This window comes from Mus caroli, unplaced genomic scaffold, assembly GCF_978045245.1.
Source record: "Mus caroli unplaced genomic scaffold, Mus_caroli_1 scaffold_11, whole genome shotgun sequence".
Lineage (NCBI taxonomy): Eukaryota > Metazoa > Chordata > Mammalia > Rodentia > Muridae > Mus > Mus caroli.
Genome location: NW_028227266.1, coordinates 66,530,411 through 66,549,848, shown reverse-complemented (window position 1 = coordinate 66,549,848; position 19,438 = coordinate 66,530,411). Strand labels below are relative to the sequence as shown.

The 19,438-nt window shown below is 44.3% G+C and overlaps 1 protein-coding gene across 1 annotated transcript; it reads left to right on the top strand.

Annotated features, from left to right (window-relative positions):
- Nucleotides 1–5,511: 5,511 nt before the first annotated feature.
- On the top strand, nucleotides 5,512–8,292 carry C2cd4a (C2 calcium dependent domain containing 4A). Its single transcript, XM_021173420.3, has 2 exons — nucleotides 5,512–5,580; nucleotides 6,028–8,292. The coding sequence occupies exon 2, from the start codon at nucleotides 6,071–6,073 to the stop codon at nucleotides 7,073–7,075; it is 1,005 nt and encodes a 334-aa protein (XP_021029079.2). The 5' UTR covers nucleotides 5,512–5,580; nucleotides 6,028–6,070; the 3' UTR covers nucleotides 7,076–8,292.
- The last annotated feature ends 11,146 nt before the right edge of the window (nucleotides 8,293–19,438 follow it).

The window sequence follows — 19,438 nt, the reverse complement described above, 5'->3', positions numbered from 1 at the left end:
CTCTCTCTCTCTCTCTCTCTCTCTCTCTCTCTCTCTCTCACACACACACACACACACACACACACACACACACACACACACCTCCACCCCACCCCTTTCTTTATCACGGATGCCACATGACTAGCTGCTCCAAGCTCCTACTGCCTTGACTTCCACAGCTTGATGAATTCCGTTCCTAGAGCCAAAACAAAGCTGAAGTTGCTTTGCTGGGTATCTTACCACAGTAAATAACTAAAACCATGTCCCTCTCCTTCCCTCTCCTTGCCTATGCTCCTACTGACCAGTCACTGAGGGAGTTAAAACAATGTCTGTTGCTGTTGACTTGAGGTAAGCAATAAATATACAACAAAGGGATGCCCGGGGTATGGAAGGCAGTGAGACTTGGACACAGACGCATGTGTGGCCCAGCCCGGAAAGGAGGAAGTACGGCCTAGTGGGGAGTGTGAGCCCCACTGAGCCTCCAGTAGCCATAGCCTAGATCTCAACAGCACTTTACAGTTTTGAAAGAATACTGGAGGAGTATGCTTTTCTGAGCTTAATTCTGTTTTATGGGTTGTTTTTTTTAACCAGTATATCAGGAATCATTGGTTGTCATCTTGCTGTGTGTCTCACTAACAATTCGAGAGGTAATTAATTTTAATAGAACTATATGAGGAAAATGTAGTGAAATTTTAACCTCAGGAATGCTAAATGACACCCTCCAAATCACAGAGGAGTAACTAATTTCCTTCTTTAAATGCCGCCACCCTCTCCTCTGTCAATCATTACACAAGGTAATCACCCCTGGACTATCAGCCATTCTTAGGTCTCTTTCAGAGGCTACTAACAGAATAAAAAAACTTAAAGTGGAAAATCCAAACATTTTAGTGCAAATAATATTATTGTCTACTAATGAAAGCTTTGAAATTTTGCCGTTTTCCACCTTGAGCCTGTCTGGAGATGCTGATGACTGACTGTATACCACCAGTATATACCAAATTCCTCAGCCAGGCAGTGGTGGTGCACACCTTTAGTTCCAGCACTTGGAAGGCAGAGGCAGGTGGACTTCTGTGAATTTGAGGCTAGCTAGGTCTTCAGAATGAGCTGCAGGACAGGCAGGACTACACAGAGAAACCCTTAGGGGTGGATTTCTGATTCTAAACTGGACAGAGAAAAATCCCATAAGGCCTCAACACTACACAAAGAACTACAGGCAACTGAAAAAAAAAGGCTGACAGCAGGAGAGCTGACCTTCCTTAAGGAAGAGCATGCCATTGGTTATCCAGTTTCAGCCAGTCCTGAAGACATACGTACACATAACATTATAAAGAGCGAACAGGTTATATTTAGGAATGGACAGACAGACAGACCGGCAGGCAGGCAGACATCATATAAAAATACATAAATGCATGCAATGACAATTGATGAAAAAGAGGCCATGAGTTTGAAGGAGAATGGAGAGAGTACATAGGAGGGTTCGGAGAGAGGAAAGGAGAAGGGGAAATGTCGTTATTATATTATAATCCCAAAAATAAATAAATAAAAAGAAAAATTTAAGAACCTCATCCATGAGTACTGTGTCTACATCATTTCTCTCTCCCACAACTAATGTCAAAACACTATTGGGACTAGATGCAGTGATTAGGAGAAATGATTGCTCTTTCAGGGGACCCAATGTCCAGTGCCCACACAGCTGTTCACAGCCACCTGTAATTCCAGTTCCAATGGATCCAATGATCTCTCCTGACCTCTGTGGGCACTGCACACACGTGATGCCCAGACATACATGCATGCAGACACTTGTGCATAAAATAATGATAATTTTAAAACTTAAAACACTATCAGCCCTAGGGGGGGGGGAAATAAATTGAAAGCGTGGGCTAGCTAGAGAAAATGGGCACCACAGTGATCACAGTTACTATGGCTTTGTAAACCAGAATTAATGAGAGTAAGAACACCTTAGTTTGTCTCTGCCTTTCACATGTGCACCAAAGCATGCACGCACACGCACGTTCACAGATCCAGGAGGAGGACTAAGTGGATCAAAGGCAGGAGACAGCACAGCAAGGAAGCCTGACACCTGGTTCATCCAATTACCTAAGGCAGCGGTTCTCATCCCTCCCAATGCTGCAACCCTTTAATACAGTTCCTCGTGTTGTCGTGATGCCCAACCATGACATTATTTTGTTGCTACTTCCTAACTGTAATTTTGCTACTGTTACGAATTGTGATATATGCAGGATATCTGATGTGCGACCCCCGCAGGAGGTTGTGACCCCCATGTTGAGAACTGAAGGGTTCACCCAGTGTTTCACAGGTTGATAACCCTAAAGCCAAAGCCCACGGGCCCTGCACTCCATACTTTCCAGGGCTGAAGGAGATGTGTGAATCAGAGCATCAGCAGGTAATCTCTCTTGCTTTCTAGCACCCAACCTTCTGAGTTCTGTTTTTGTAAATCTGTATATGACTTTCTTTTTTTATTGACACACACACACACAAAATGTTCATTATACTAGCTATAACACAATGTGATTTAGGGTTTTTCTTAATAGCAAGGAATTTTCTGATGAAGATAATTAACATAGCCATCACTTTAAACCTGTATTTGCCTGAATGGCAAATGCATTCAAAATCTTTCCTAGCTATTTTCAGTTATATATAATGCAACACTGTTAACTGTCTTCACCCGACTGTGCCACAGAACACTAGAACACATCTCCTCTTCACCTTCAACCCCTCCCATTCCTTCCTCACTAAATCTGTTTTTAAATGTTCCTTTTCTATTTACTCTGAGGATACATCCAGCCACAATGGGTGTTGTTTTCACAGATCCATCTCTAGATGGCCCCACGGCTACAGGTCTGAGCTCAGAAAGATCACTGCCTTCTTTTGAGTAGATTTGTGTGTTCTGGACACCTGGCTGGACCAGACGACAGCAACCTCCCAAGTACCGGATGGCTCATGCTTCCGTGTCAAGTAAAACATGAGACTTCTGTGGTCACAGAGAATTGGCCTACGAGGCTGCTTATCTGTTGTTTTCAAGAAACCTTATACAGGAAATGTCTCTAAGGTGTTACTAAAGAAGGTGGACTGTTAATAAAAATAAAACAAGCCCACTCTGCTTGGCTGAGCAGAGGGTTTGTTTTTCAAGGCTTGCAGTGTGAATCAGCTAATTCCTGGCTAAACAAGCATGCATGGTGGCAATAACAACGGCTGTTAGTCAGCACTTGCTGTCTGCCCAGAGAATCCACAAGAATGTCTTTACTCTGACAGCAGTCTATGTGATAGATAAGATCACTTCCATCTACAAGATGCACTCAGCAGGAGAGTAGCCTTGAGTCAATGTCTCAGACTGAGTTCTCATGGTCCTTGTCGTTGTAACCAACATCCAGGATCACATGCAATCGACAGCACTTTTCCTCAGGAGAAAAACCTTGAGTTTGAACATCTGTACATGGCTTTTAGGTACAGCTTAACAATTACTCTCTTACAGACTGAACCTTGGTCCAAGAATTTGAGCCAGGAATAGAGACGTTATAAGATGAAGGAGAAGCTAGTCACAGACCCAGGGACCCTTTCCAATCCTAACAGACTAAATATTAAAAGAGTCCAAAGTCCCTTGAGGTTGGAGAGAGGGTTCCGTGTGGCTAAAGGCACTTGATGCTCTTGTGAAGGGCCAAAGTTAGGTTCCCAGCATCCCTGGAAGACAGCTCACAACCGGGACTTCAGCTCCAGGGAATTCATCGCCCTCTTCTGGCCTCTGGGTGCATGAGTGTGTGTGTGTGTGTGTGTGTGTGTGTGTGTGTGTGTGTGTGTGCGCGCACTCGCCCTCATGCACATACACATATTAAAAATAAAATAGTTTTACATTTTTCTTCTTTACTACCTCCCTGGTTAGATGAAATTCAAATATTTCAACTTTACCATTTCCTTTTTCTTCTAAGAGTTGAACATAAGCTGACTGGGGCTGGGACAGCCTGGATTCATGGTTCTATCATGACAGTTAGAACCCAGGAAGCAGTATATAAATTCTGCTTTAAACACATGAATGATCTAAGGAGTGTTTAATGTACTGACAATAGACAAAACAGCTAACATTATGCACATCTGGTCCTATGCTAAACTGTTCATTTGCATTGCATATGTTATCCAAGGGCAAACCCACACTGTGTATTATTGTGTTCTTTATGTTGGATACCAAGGCTCAGAAACACTCAGTAAGCTGCTCATAGTAAGCAAGATACCTTTCTGACATGAATTCAAAGCCAGTGTTCTTAATTTCTGCCACTGTTCCCACTCTCATTGTAAGTAACCAAACTGATGCCACAGAACACTAGAACAGCAGAACTCACTGCTTGTGTCTTTAACATTTGCTATGTTCCACTCACGTTGCATAACAATATATATTACTCCCCTAATAATGCATTTACTATTCATTAATGGGCATTCCTTTCATTTCCTTCCTTAGTGACAATGGGTAAGTTATTTAACATCTGAAGTGCTGGGGGGGGGGAGTGTTTGTTTATAAAACATGGATAATCCAAATGTCCTAAGGTTTCTGTGACAACTTTATAGCACATTACCTGTATGTTCTATATACAAAACACACACAGGACATGCCCCAAACAGAACCTCCCCCCCCCACCCCCTTGCCTAAAGTTGACTAACTCATTCAACACTGCTTGGAGAGGCCATTAATTTGCAAGGCAGCTACTCAGAAATACCCTATGTCCATACTCTGATCCAGATATTTCAGAATCTCTTTCCACTGGAGCTGCAAGCAACTCTCTTAAAGGATAAACACCAGTTTTCAAGAGAAAGGATGGAGGTCTCAGATAGACACAGTGTGCAAAGGTCAGATATGGCTAGTGTGTGTTTCCAAAGGGACGATACCAGTGGCTGGTGGAGTATAATTGATTCCCTAATTAAAAATTAGCATCCTGCTTAAGAAGGTTGTGGTTTTTTATTTTAAAATATATATTGTAAGTGTACACTGGATGATTTCTTTACATAGGAATACACCCCTGTAACCCCACCCAAGACAAATATGTAACGTTTCCGGAACCCCATAACCCCCACCACCACCCAAGAGTGATTTAAAATCAACAGAGAAACGACCTCTAAAATCAGAACAGAAAGCAGAAAGTAAAAAAAAAAAAAAAAAAATCAGTGCTGGCAGCAAGAAGGTGGGAGATGGGAAAGGTCATTTGGGTAAGACAAACCCGATTTCTGGCTTCTTTCCAATGGTGCTTGCAGAGTGCTTCTGTGCACTCACGTTCATTTTGCCCATCCGTCCTCAGAAGGACTGCGACATGGTCCACACTTAATCCTGTTTTCCATGTGAGGAAACAAACTCGTTCAGGGTTTTAGAGAACAGCTCCAACCACAGCAGAACTAGCTGCAGGATCAGCTCTGCAAATCCATCCACGTGGCAGAGGGACCTGGGAGGGCCAGGCGTCAGGTTACCAAGCAGCAGCGTGACAGCTGGTATAAAAGCCCGGACCAGCTATTCTGGAACACCAGGGATCAACTCTGCCGCGCGCCCATTTGAATTTCTCCGTGTTTCTCCGGGTTGGAAAACCATCTGACTCTGAATACCAGGTATATGAATGGGAATCCAGTTCCCTCCTGGGTGTTAGACCCAGGTGGCCCGAAGCTCTCTAGAAGGAGAAACCATTTCTGGAGTGTGTGTGTGTGTTCTTGCGCAGAACTAGAGTGTACTAGACACTTAAGGTTTCAGGAAATGAGTGCACAAATGACCAAAGCAAAGCGCCTCTTGGAACTAGGGACAGAGGCGCAATTTTGAAGACAAAGGTAAAGAGGTAGGATGGAAAAGACTGAAGCAAACTGCAAATCTAACTGGCATCTGACTAGAGACAGGGTGGGCGATATACGATTGTTTTTCAATCTGTAAAAACAGTTTGTAATTGGGGTGAGGGATGCGTTTTGTCTTGTAAGGTTCAGGACAGGATGATGTCAAAGAAAAGAGACAAAAATTCCTGCTTTCCTCCAGACTGTCTCTGACTGGTATGTGTTTATGTGTTGCAGTCAGCCTGGAACAGGATCACCGGGTTCAGACACTAGCAGCCAGATGTGGTGTCTGGAGCGGCTCTTGCGGGACCGAGATGGGTTTCTCCCGGGGCGCGTCCGCCGCTCCAAAGCTCGCCCATCCGCTGCGTGCGCAAACGTGCTCACTCCAGACCGCATCCCAGAGTTCTTCATCCCGCCGAGGCTGGAACCTAGCACAGCCTGGGCTGCACTGCGCGAAGCCTGGGCTGCAGACGCGGAGGTCGACGACGGCGCTGGCCGCACCGACTGGGACCCACGCTCCCAGGCTGCGCTCTCGCTGCCGCACCTGCCCCGCGCGCGCACCGCTTACGGCTTCTGCGCGCTGCTCGAGAGCCCGCACACGCGCCGGAAGGAGTCGCTCTTCCTCGGCCACCCAGGTGTCCCGGTCCGCCGGCCCGGGCTTCGCCACCGCACGCACACCTACGCGAGCCCCCGCCGAGTCCCGGACGCTCAGCGCCCTGCCCCGGGCGACCCAGACGCTGCCCGGGTCCCGACGCCCACTCCTGCTCCCAGCAGACGCCGCTTCCTACGCTCCCCCGGCAAGCTGCTGAGCCGCGCGCTGCGAGCCCCTCGACGTCCGGCCAGCGCGCGTCCCCCGTGCCGTGGCGACGAGCACGAGTGCACCGCCTCCTGCGCGCCCCCGGTCCCCAGCAGCCCGGATCCCGAGCGCCTGCAAGCCGAGGCCAGCGTGGCTCTGGGCCGCGGGGGTTGCACGCTGCGCCTGGCGGCCGAGTACTGTCCGCGCAGCTCCTGCCTCCGCCTCCGCCTGCTGCGCGTTGAGGGCCCGGCCGCCGCGCTGGAGCCCCGCGCCCTGGGCTGCCGCCTCAGCCTGGTGCTGAGGCCGTCGGGCCAGCAGCGCGCCAGTGTGGTCCGCCGCAGCCGCAAGGCCGCCCTGGACCAGGACTGCTGCTTCGACCGGCTCCCGGAGGAGCAGCTGCGCCGCCTGGCCGTGCGCATCAAGGCGGAGAGCAAGGGACGACCGCTGGGCCAGGGCGAGCTGCTGCTGGGCTCTCTGCTACTGCTATGAGCGCGGCTTCCCTGGAGCCCTGGACACCTAACGTCGCTTGGCCATGAGATGCACAGAGACTCTTGGCCCAGAGACACTTGTAGCCTCTTGGTCCTGGAACACTTGCAGCTTCTTGGCCCTGAGACACTCTTAGGTTTTGGTCCTGGCACACTCTCAGCCTCTTGGCTCTTGGACAGTGACTGACAGCCATTTGTACAAAATAAACATGTGTTCATTTTTCTAGCCAGGGCTTTGTTTCAGTCCAATTCTGGCAGAGCTGATCCTAAATTATCATAGTAATATACGTAGCTTCTTTTTGTGTGGGCAGACACCTTGAAATTTCTGTTGTGCAATGGGATAGTGTTGAGCAGTGTTCCCCCACTGTAGGCAGCAATTGTATTTAATCTGTTCACACATTCCAAATGGAAAATAGTTACTGTCGATGTCAGACCAGCCTCGTTTTTAAAGTTCATTCATTCCATGGCGTCCTTTGAGACTGATAGTGTCAGTTACTTACGATGTGTTAAGATGTTACATAAGAAAGACCAGTGTCTAGTAACATTGATGAATGGGTAAAGGTGCTTGCCACCAGGCCTCATGGCCATAATTGGAATCTAGTGAAGATTGTGGGACCTTCATGAGGGAAGGAGAGGAAAAATTCCTGCAAGCTTTACTCTGGTGTGACCTCACCCCAGCCCTAATAATAGGCACAACTATTCCCATCTTGCAGATGAGAATACTGAGGCACAAAATAAAGAAAAGTCGGGGTTTGAATGTTGGACATCAGTATTAAAATGCTTGTCTGGGAATTGGGGCATAGCTCGGTTAATACAGTGCTTGCCTCACACATACAAAGTCCTAGGTTCCATCCCCAGAACTGTATGAACCTTAGTTCCTATCAACACAATACTGGAAGGAGAAAGCAGATGTGTCAGGAGTTCAAGGTCATCCTCTGCTATGCAGGGAGTAAAAGCTAGCATAAGCTAAACAAGCCCCTACCTGAAATAAATAAATAAAGGAAGAAAGAAAGAAAGAAAGAAAGAAAGAAAGAAAGAAAGAAAGAAAGAAAGAAATATTCACCCTCCAAAAGTGTCTGAAAAAAAATGGCTCTGAGTTTGAAATCATATTCCTCATTTTCACCAGGGAAAGCAGACTGGTGGAAACGGTGACATATGGACAAATGCTAATGCCATCAATCTGAGACTGAGGAAAATGCTAAGCCACCTCAGACCCATAGGATCCAGAACCCCAATTCTACTGACTCCCGCTGAGCTAATCCACCATTGCAGCACACTGGAGAGCACACAGGATGGTGTTCTACCTCTGGCTTCTAATAAGCTTTCCTGTGTTCTAAGGATAGTTTTCCTTCATCTCTCATACTCACTATCAAGCTGGGTTATTCCTCCCTTTCTTGGGCAGGTGAGCAGAAGACATGGCCTAAGCAAGGGCAAACCACATTAAAATGTACAAGACAGCATATACGGTGGCCACATTATCAGGCTGGACTCAGAAATGGTTTCTGTGACCACTCTGTTTGGCAGTGTTAACAATGGGTGCCCCCAAAGGATGCCATTAAGAAAAGAGTTTCCGTTTCTGGTACATCTCAGACTGAATATTGAGGTGAGGATTTACAACAGCGACCAGTGGAGACTATCACCACAGTGTAAATCCCCTGCTTCTAGCAGCCATGTAGCCACATGAGCGATGGTTCTTGTCTGACTCCTGCCCTTTTTCATATTTACTATATCCTTGCCCTTCAAGCCTATTGTTTTTCTGTGTATAAGCCTTTTCATGATTTTAGAGGTCTCCTAAAGTGAGAATAGAAAGTGGAAACAACCTAGCTGTGTGACATGTTGCTGTGGGTTTTCTGTTTTCTTTGCACTGGTAGTTGAGGTATGACCAGGCTTTATTCTAGAAAGTGCAGTCTCTATCCACACTAGATTATACACATGCCATTTTATTAGGAAAATTTCTCCAAGAAGGTAAATTGATATATTTTAAAGTCCTAGATTCTCCAAGAAATCTTGGTGGAGATTTCTAACCAGAATCCCCATCAGTAAAAGTTACTGTTGACCTGAAGTCTAAAACTGTACTGGGAAGGATTCCTAAAAGACTGAAATACAATGAAAAAGCAATCGTTTTTGTGCGACTATATAATGTCTTAAGAGTGGGTCAAAATGGTAAATATTACATGGCTTCAAATCACATACATGATTTGTAAGAGCTAAAACCAGAACTAATTCTTTTGTCTGCTAACCTAGTGAACTCCTGCACCACTGGTTACAAAAGAGAAACAGCTGCCTAGATTTACTGCACATCCTTGAGCTCGTTTGAATCACATTTAACAAGTCATGTCTGTAATATATAGACCTTCAGTCTTGTCTGGAAGCAAAGTTAAATTTGGTTGTGCTTGCTGCCCTCTAGTGGACTGGTCAGGGTTTGTTCGTGGAGCTCACCTTGGTAGACCATCTCAAGTAATCAAAGCTCTGTTTTCTTTTTCTTTCTTTCTTTTTCATAATCTTTTTTTTTTTTAATGGTTTCTCTTAAACCCCAGTCTGGCCATCTCAAACTAGCTGTGTGGCCAAAGATGACCTTGAACGCCTGATTCTCCTAGCTCCACCTCCCAGCTGCTGGAAGTATGGGCATTTGTCACCACATCCAGCTCAAAAACAGATGTTGTTGAAATTGTTTAATATTAGATTGTAGTAGAATTCCCCCCAAACAAAAACAACTAAATATAAATGAGAAAGAAGGTGTAAAAACATCTTATAATAGTAAGGGAGGGCTTGGTGATGCACCTTTGTAATCTCAGCCCTTAGATGGAAGGATCTGGAAGATCCCTACAAGTTCAAGTGAAGCCTGGGCTACACAGCAAGATCTGCATCAAAACTGAGAGAGAAAGAGGACAAGCCTGGGCTACATAGTAAAATCCTGTATCAAAGGGGAGGGAGAGAGAGAAAGAGGGAGGGAGGGAGGGAGGGACGGGGAGAGAGAGAGACAGAGAGAGAGAGAGAGAGAGATCACAATGGATTTTTTCTAATACAACGAGTCTTTGCATTGGAAAATGAGTTCTGATAAATTAGTTTCTAGATCCATACAGATGCTGAAATCTTAAGATGCTCCAAGTCCCTTATATAAAATGATACGTTGTTTCATTATTTGCATACAGCCTATGCACATCTTCTAAATAATTTGGAGGCTGACTATTACAGCTAACACGGTATGAATGCCTTGTTAAGCAGATTTTATGTATGTTGTGTAGGGATTATGAGAAGAAAAAAATCTGCACATACCAATACAGAAGCAATTAAAACAGTATTTCAAACAATAGTTGGTGACATGTAATAGCCAAGTATTAGAATAAAGGGGTGTGTGCGTAGTGACCGTGGCTTGTTGGTTTTGGAAACCTTCTGTAGCCATGCTCTGAGGCTGGAGAGGTGGCTCAGTGGTTAAGAGCACTTGCTGCTCTTGCAGAGGACCCAGGTTCAGTTCTCAGCACCCACACCAAGTGGCTCATAACCACTTGTAACACCAACTCTTGGGGGTCCAATGTCCTCTTCTGCTCTCTCTGGGCACCTTCATACATGTGGTGCCCATACAGACATGCAGGCGCACACACATACAAGCTACAAGAATGACTCGCCCAAATAGTGGTTGTGGAAGCTCACAAAGATTTATTTGCCATTAAAAAAATAAATAAAAGGAAAACAAGAAAGGAAAGAAAAATCCACGTGTTGTTTACCCACCTTGATAATTCATATTGATTGTCAACTTGATGTGAGCAAGACTCACCTACAGAATCAAGCTGTGACCGTGTCTCTGAGGGAGTGTCCAGATTAGGCGAGGCCCACCTGAACTGTGGCTGGGGTCCACATGAGAAGGAGAAAAGGGGCTTATCATGGGATTCATCTTCCTTTACGTACCGACTGAAGGCCCAGTGAGCCACCTGCTTCAACCTCCTGCCCCCGTGACTCCCCACCATGATGGAAGGCACACAGCAGATGCAGTAGAAGCCCAAGCCAGTCCTCCTTTCCATCTATTATTTTGGCCAGGCATTCAGTAACAACAATGAAAGAAATAATTAATGTCCCCAAAAGCCAGTTTGAGCAGTGTGTGGCCTTCTTTCAAACTGATGTCATAGCTGTTATAGACCCATAATAAAATTCATAGCTAATGAGATTCGCTATATCCATGCCAAAAGAATATAAAAGCTGGGTTTATAAGCACGGTAGGGTATTTCAGATTATTTTCCTGCTTATTTAATGTTGGCTTTACAAGTCTGGGGGCAGAAGACCCTCTTTATAGACCAGGATTCACCTGGGAATACTTCCAACTAGTGACAAGGTATTAGCAGACTCCCTGGGAAAGTGGTACCTCAAAATGGATGACCTAGCAGATGTGCGGACATTGCAAAATGGCATTATCTTCTACAGCATCCATACTCAAGAAGTGCATAGTCAGGTTCTCAAAAACAACCACGTTTTCAGTAAGTTTACTCTCTCGCGTTTGGCTCCATTGGTTGGTAACCTTGGTAAATTGTGGCTGTACGGATCCCATGGACTCCCAGTCATATATGCCTGGACAGACATTGGATTCCTTTACATCTCCTATCTTTCTCTTGCTTTAATATCATAGAGATCACCTAGAGACCAGTTTCTTTCTTGTATTTCCAGGGGGGATTTCCGGGGTGCGTGTAAAAGGAAAACCGGAAACACGTCATCATTTAGGCAGGTTCAAGTCACACTGAAGCTTGTGTCTGGGGAACAGAACGCACTGTCTTTGTGAAATAAAATAACAAAACAGTGGTTTTTAAATTTTGACTCAGAAAAAGAAAGTCACTTAAACTGGCATTTTACTTTATCGCCTGGAAGGTTTCCGTTACGTTAAGACATTTAACTACAGAGGCAGGATTGCATATATCATATGCAATGATAGGCCCCTAGAGCCCAGCAAGAAATGAGAACTCTTTTTTTTTTCAACCAACCCTCTAATTTTTTCCATAAAATTTTTATCTTTTAGGTAAGTGTTCGTGCGTGTCTGTATGCGCACCCCATGTATGCAGTTGCCCACAGAGGTCAGAAGAGGGCGCCAGAGCCCCTGAAGCTGGAGTTACAGGTGGTTGTGAGCTGCCTCGCTTGGGTGCTGGGAACTGAACCTGGATCCTCTGCATGATGATGTACCCAGCGCTCCTAACAACTTCCTGATGCTCCATAATAATCCTTGCCTTCCTCCTTTGCTTACAGTCTATCTCCCACCCCAAGAAACCAAACGGCTCATCTGTTCCCTATTGCTGTAAATGATTTGGCATGTGTGGGATTTTATGTGAATTGAAAAGCAGTGTTCTTTTTGGTGAGTGTGGCTCCACTTTCATAGTTTACTATATGAGATGTATCCATGCCATTTCCCACGTCAGTGGTCTATTCCTTTCTACTGCTGAAGATGACCATTGTGGGGAAATTCTTCATGCATGCACCTGCTTGAACCGTTTTCTGTTCCTTGTGTTTTCCCTTTCTTTCCCCTCTTCTTGCTCTTTTCCCGGAGACTCCGGTTTTAGTTGAGAACTTCATATGACTATTTTTCTCTTCTTTTTTTTAGCATAGAAACTATATTTCTTATAATTTCTCTAGGATTTAGCCTAGTCTCTGTGCATATGTAGTATACATTATAATTAAATATAAGCCCACTTCTTATCTCATGATCTCATATAGCTCAGGCTGGCTTCAAACTTACTATAGAGCCAAGAATGACCTTGAACTCCTCAATTCTCCTCTCTGCTCTGTCTCTCTCCTATGTGCTAGGATACTGCCATGTGTCATGACAGCTGACTTAGTCTACTTTCTAGTAACCTTACACGGCTCCATTCTGTCAACCTAGAATAACAGAGATGGTCACACAAGGATAACATTTATTTGGGTATAGCAGAGCAACACACGTGCCATAGTCAACTAAGGGCAAATCCAAAGAGGCTGAAGCAAGAGGAAGTTTTTAAAGGTGAAATGGGAAATATCACATAAGGTGTTTCAAAACAATAACCCTGGGCTACAAGGATCAATAGCAAACATGGCAGCCGTTCAAGTTTAAACAGAGAGTTTCTGGGAAATGTCTTCCCAGAAAGTCTGGTGACCCACATGTAAGGCCACGGTCCTTAGTCTTCTGTGAATTCATTATTGTTATGTCTTCAGAGAAGGTCTGGTGACCGTCCTATCATGCATGGTCCTGTCAATCTTCTATGAATTTATTATTGTTATTATCAATGAGATCTGTACACATTTCCTCCTTCACAGCCTTCCTGCTTCCTTTCTCCTTTATACCATCATTTTTAGAGACACAAGTCTGCATCTGTAGCCCTGCTGCTGACCTTGGCAATGGACCACTGCAGGAGGAAGAGTGAAGCCCCAAGGTTTTCCTCCTTGCCTTTAAGACTGCTGTCTTCAGTCCTTCCACACGTCTCATCTTTGGCTTCTGCCATTCCTTTTATCAAACCTTTACCTATTTCTCCCCAGATATCTGGCTCCTACCACCTCTTCTTGTTTTTCCTAGCATGTCAATCACAAATGTGTCAATCACTCACATGCTCACTTGACACCTTCAGGAGCTGCCATGCGAATCTTGGATCTTTTGCCCTGGGTTTTTCTTTCACATTTCAGCATAAGACTTCTGGTCATTCCTCAGCCATGTTGTTTTCAAGGAAGCCACGTCTGTTGCAGCATTTTAAATCCCTAATGTTGCCTTTAGATCTTTTAGCAGTGTACATGTTTCTATTGCCTTTCTCCCCCTTGAGTGGTGTTTTCTTTTCTTTTCTTCTTTTTTTTTTTTTTTTGTTTTTTTTGTTTTTCGAGACAGGGTTTCTCTGTGTAGCCCTGGCTGTCCTGGAACTCACTTTGTAGAACAGGCTGGCCTCGAACTCAGAAATCCACCTGCCTCTGCCTCCCGAGTGCTGGGATTAAAGGCGTGCGCCACCACGCCCGGCGAGTGGTGTTTTCTTTACCCATTACAAACCTTAACACCTAAAGCAGAATTATTTAAAACCCCAGACCCAATCATGAAAATTGTACAACATATCCCAATCTAAATCTTGTTTTCCATGTCTCTTTAGACTGTTTCCCTCTTGTCTTTAGTGAGCCTTGTAATTTTTATTGGAAGATGAACACAATGTACTAGAGACATAGGAACTGAGCCACTAGGCCTTTTGTGTGTATATGAGGAGTTAATAGCATGCTTACTGTTTGTGGTAGCTGTAGGGCTGAGGGCTTCAGTTCACCTCAGTGCCCTTGTTTATAATCTCCTCTGTTGTCTTTGGTTTGCCCTGACAGCATCTTCTTAGAGCTCTTCTTAGACCCTGTAGCTCTTTCAGCCTTTCACTGCTACACTGGAGCCTGCTGGTACAGTGGTACTTGTTGAAGAGGGGAAGCTGCAGACAATCTACCATCAGTTCTGGGTTTTTTAGGGACAGCAAGATGGCTCACTGGGTAAAACAAGCCTGGCATTGTGAGTCCAACCCCCCACAAAAATCAGAAGTACCCAGGTGGGTTTATGGAGAGCCCTTCGTCAGGAAGCCGACAATCCTGCCCTCTCTTCCTGGATCACCAGCAGCTGTTAGAGCAGAAATATGAGTAGTCTGTTGACATCAGAGCCACAGCACCCGGGTAGAGCCAGTTTCTAACAGTCACCGGCCAGAGGCTCCGCTCCATCCACAAATGGATGTTGGGCCTGACCTCTCCACAGCCACTCTGCTAAGTGTTGGCTGTTAGTAACACTTTGTTTTTTGTCTCTGGAATCCAAGCTGACAGCAAAATATTTTCCAAAAGAGATCTTAAATTTAAAATAAGAAGAGAGTGAGTTTATTTTTTTGTATCCAACTCTCAGCTATCATTTAGCGTCTGTGTCTTTTGGCCAGCCAGCATTTCTAAATGCCATTTCTTCGCAAGTCAAGAAAAACACTATTGCCAACTACATGTGATTTCTTTCTTTTCTCTTCCTCCCTCCCTCCCTCCCTCCCTTCCTCCCTCCTTCCCTTCCTTCCTCCCTCTCTCTCTCTCTCTCTCTCTCTCTCTTTCTCTCTCTCTCTCTCTCTCTCTCTCTCTTTCTCTCTTTCTCTCTTTCTTTCTTTTCCTTTCTTTCTTTTTCCTTTGGGACAGGGTCTCACAAGAGAGCCCCAGCTGGCCTGGAACTTGCTACATGGACCAGGCCAGCCTTGAACTCACAGAGATCAGTTTGCTTCTGCCTCCTGAGTACATCACCATGCCTAGCCCCATATGTAATAAAGGCTGAAAGGAAATGATATTAGTTTAAGTTCTGAGTTAGTATCTGATTCCCAGAAGCACTTGATAAAGATTCTACATTTGTTTCCCTTTTCACAAGAAACTGGACTTTCTTGTCAAACTTGTAGAGTGTTAGGCAGGCATTATCTCCTATGTCCAAAAGAGCTGGTAGGAAAGCCAGGGAGGGATGAACTCTGACCCACTGAGGAAGGGCATTAAAAGGTAGCCTTACGAAAGGAACTAATTTTGAGAGCCCAGATAAACTGTGTTGCAGAAACATCCCAAAAGTCCACAGGAGCTCCTTTCCAGAAGGTTCCCTCGGTGATCATGTCATTGGTGGGAATTTAACCTCCTGCCTTCTCAGCACACGTAATTAGAATATCTGTTGTCTCTTAACAATTAGAAGACAGCAGTCAAAGTCCCAGTCACTCACTCATAGTTGATCGCCGCTGCCACCCCCATTCCTCCATCTTTGGAAAATATTTGGCTGAACATCAGTTGAAAGAATAAGCTGACCTGGAAAGTAAGTCAATCAAAGCGTTTGTTCTAAAAGTGCAACGACTGGGTTTGAGCCAAGATTGATTTTTATTTTATTTTTTAATTTAATCTTCATTTAATTCCATTCTTCTGAGAATGACTAAATAAGAGTTGAAATGAGTTCTAAATGAGAGTTTCATTGCTGGACAAAGACCCTGAAATCTGGTAACTACTTATTGTCCCAAAACATTTTCAAACGTTAATTCAAGCCGAAAGTCCGCAGCAGATGACAGAACCCAAATGTATGTGTCAACTTAAAAGCGACTTGCTCAGCATCCTCACATTGTGGGTAAAGGAGGGATGGGCTCCTCAGGTTTGAACTGCTAGTTAATGATACTTCCTGACCTCCAACCCGTGCTTTCCTGTGACACAGCACAAGCTACATTGTTGTATTGTTGTTTTTTTAAGACTATAAATGGTTTCATCTGTAAAGTGCTTGCTATGCAAATCTGAAGACCTGGGTTCATATCTACAAATAGATAAAAATCTGGACCATTACAGAATATTTGAAAACTGATCACTGCCAAAATATAACCACTCTGCTTTCAACTAAGACCGAAAGTATTTCTGTCTTTGTCTACCACCTCTCAGCCTGGTCCTAAGTGAGATGATGTGCATATGTTTATATGGTTCTGACAAGAATGCACACTGTTATGACTATAATTTAGTAATTGCTCCTGTTGTCATTAAGACTTCATTAGCATAGTCCTTGAAGAAGATATATAATAATTAACATAATATTTCTCTATTGTTGAACTCTTCCTACTTTATTTTATTTTTCCTTAAAAAATTTATTTAGAGTCTATCAGCAAAGCCTTGTGTTGGCCCATAGCAAACACTCATAAACACACTCTTCCAGGTTGGCTGTACTTTCTTTGACAAAGTAACGTGGAAAGACAGGGAGGGTGAAAGCCCTAAATTTAATAAGCATAGGTATACACTACAGGGCTTGGGAAGTGGTTCAGTTGGAAAAGTGTTTGCTTGCAACATGGGAACCTGAGTTTAAGTTCCAGAATGCTAGAAGGCCCAGGCCATTGAGAGACCATGTCTAAAAAGGGTAATGTGGATGGAGAATGGAAAATGAAGACTTGAGGTTGCCTCTGGACTTACTATTCATACATGTATGCACACCAGTATACAAACGAACATGCATACACATACAAACACGTGAAGAAAAACCTGAAAACAAAAGAGATTATAGATTAAAGTAAAAGTGAGTATTTGTGCTGCACTATTCAAAGATTGTATGACCACTAAGAACAAAGGGAAAGTATAAGAACATAGAATGAAGACAACTGGAATTTGGGGATCATAACCAGGAAATTTCATCTTTAGACTCTGTGATATAATATTACACGCTTAATAAAAGGGATCTACTCCCAGAAAACAAAACAGAATAAAACAAAACAGTTCAGGTTCTATACATGATCAAAGCAGAGCCATCCATATAGAATTATCTTAAAAACAAGAAGTTACTGTCGTGAAATTATTTGAAAGATCCCTTTCATTGTCAACAAATTATCAGAGCAAAGGGGCACAGCTATCTGCAGTGACATTACATGCACATGGAAATGCCAGGCTAACACCTAGGGAGAAGAACTCAGGTGTATGCAGGCCTTTTGCCAGTGGAAACGCCACTCTCTTTGTGAAGAACTGATGCTCAGCCTTATTGCCTTAAACAAAGTAGGGAGAGGGGAATCTGTCAGAAGCCCTTGGATTTGCAAAGCCTTCACACACCCCCACACTAGTTGCTCTTCTCCGTGTTGTAACAAAATGCCCTACAGATGCAACTTAAAGAGGAGCAGCTTATTTCAGCTCACGGTTTAGAGAGTCCAGTCCACTGTGTCACGGTAAACGTAGTGACTGGAGCAGCCCTGCCAGAGGCAGTAGGCATTTGTTCACATCTTAGCTGGTCAGAACTGAAACCCTGGGATATTTACGCATCAAGATCCATCTTTGGCAGCTTATGCCTATCAAATTAGACACTGAGTCCCAAAATTTCCATGGCCTCCCAGAAATAGCATTGACAACTGTGGCTGAAGTGTGAAGATGCATTATAGGGGGCACCCCACATATAAGGATTCCATATTGCAAACACAAGTGCTCAACTTTTTAATGCATTTTAAAGTATTTAGCTACTTATGAGTTATCACTTTCATATATATGAAAATTTTGATTATATATATATATATATATATATATATATATATATAATATGGCTCTGAGCTTACTATGTGTTAGAGGTTGACCTTGACTTCTGATCTTCCTGCCTCTTCCTCCTCAGTACTGGGACTACAAGAGTGCATCAGCACGCCTGGCTTATGGGAGGCTCAATGAGTGCAATGGTACAGCCCACTGTCTTAGTTAGGGTTTCTCTTACTATGATAAACACTAGAACCAAAAGCAACGTGGAGAGGAAAGGGTTTACTTTAGATTACAGCTTGTAGTCCATCATCCAGGGAAGTCAGGATGGGAACTCAAAGCAGGAACTTGGAGGCAGGAACTGGTTGATACAGAGCCCATGGAAGGATGCTACTTACTGGCATGCTCCTCAAGGCTTGCTCAGACTGCTTTCTTATTGACCCAGGGGCACAAGTCTAGGAGTGGCACAAGTTGCACTCTCTCGTGTCAATAGAAAATATGTACCAGGGGCCTGCTCATGGGCCAGTCTGGTAGAGGTATTTCTCAATTGAGGTTCCTTCTTCCCCCAAACACTCCAGCTTGTGTCAAGTTTACATAAACTTCAGGCATGCATCCAACTACTTCACCATTCATGGATAGAGGATGAAATCCCAGTGATCGACATACAATCAGATATTCACAAATGAACTTAGCCCTTGAGGGACATTCAGAAACCAGCCCTTAATGGTCTCTCTTGTGCCCCTGTCTGAGTGAATACTTGAAGAAAGAGCTCAGAGTCAAAGACATTTCCACAAGAAATGGTTTTCCTGGGCTGGTGAGATGGCTCAGTGGGTAAGAGCACCCGACTGCTCTTCCGAAGGTCTGGAGTTCAAATCCCAGCAACCACATGGTGTCTCACAACCATCCGTAAGGAGAGATCTGACTCCCTCTTCTGGAGTGTCTGAAGACAGACAGCTACAGTGTATTTACATATAATAAATAAATCTTAAAAAAAAAAGAAAGAAAGAAATGGTTTTCCTATGGCCTAGATAAGAAGCAGCTGACCTTAAATCTTTTCATTGATCAACACCTTCCTTCAGGGGCATGCAAACCATTCAACCAGGATGGACCCTCACTTCTAAAAGTCTGCAAATCAGGATGGGCTTACCTCAAGCACACACTTCCAAGTATCAACGAATCAGTGGCTGACTCAAAGAATAACCTTGTTTCTGCCTGTTTATCTGTGTCTCAAAGTTCCCCGGTCTCTGAGCTCCGCGCTTCCTAGCAGCCTCTCCTAACGTCATCAAGTCTCTTCTGCCCAGGGACCGTGTGCCAGAGCTTGCAGGAAGGGTGTGCTTAACTCAGGAGCAGCCTTCTCCCAGGCACTGGAAAACAGCCTGGAGCAAGATGCAATTGGATACAAACAATAATGAACTTAAAGATAGATCACATGGTAAACCCAGAT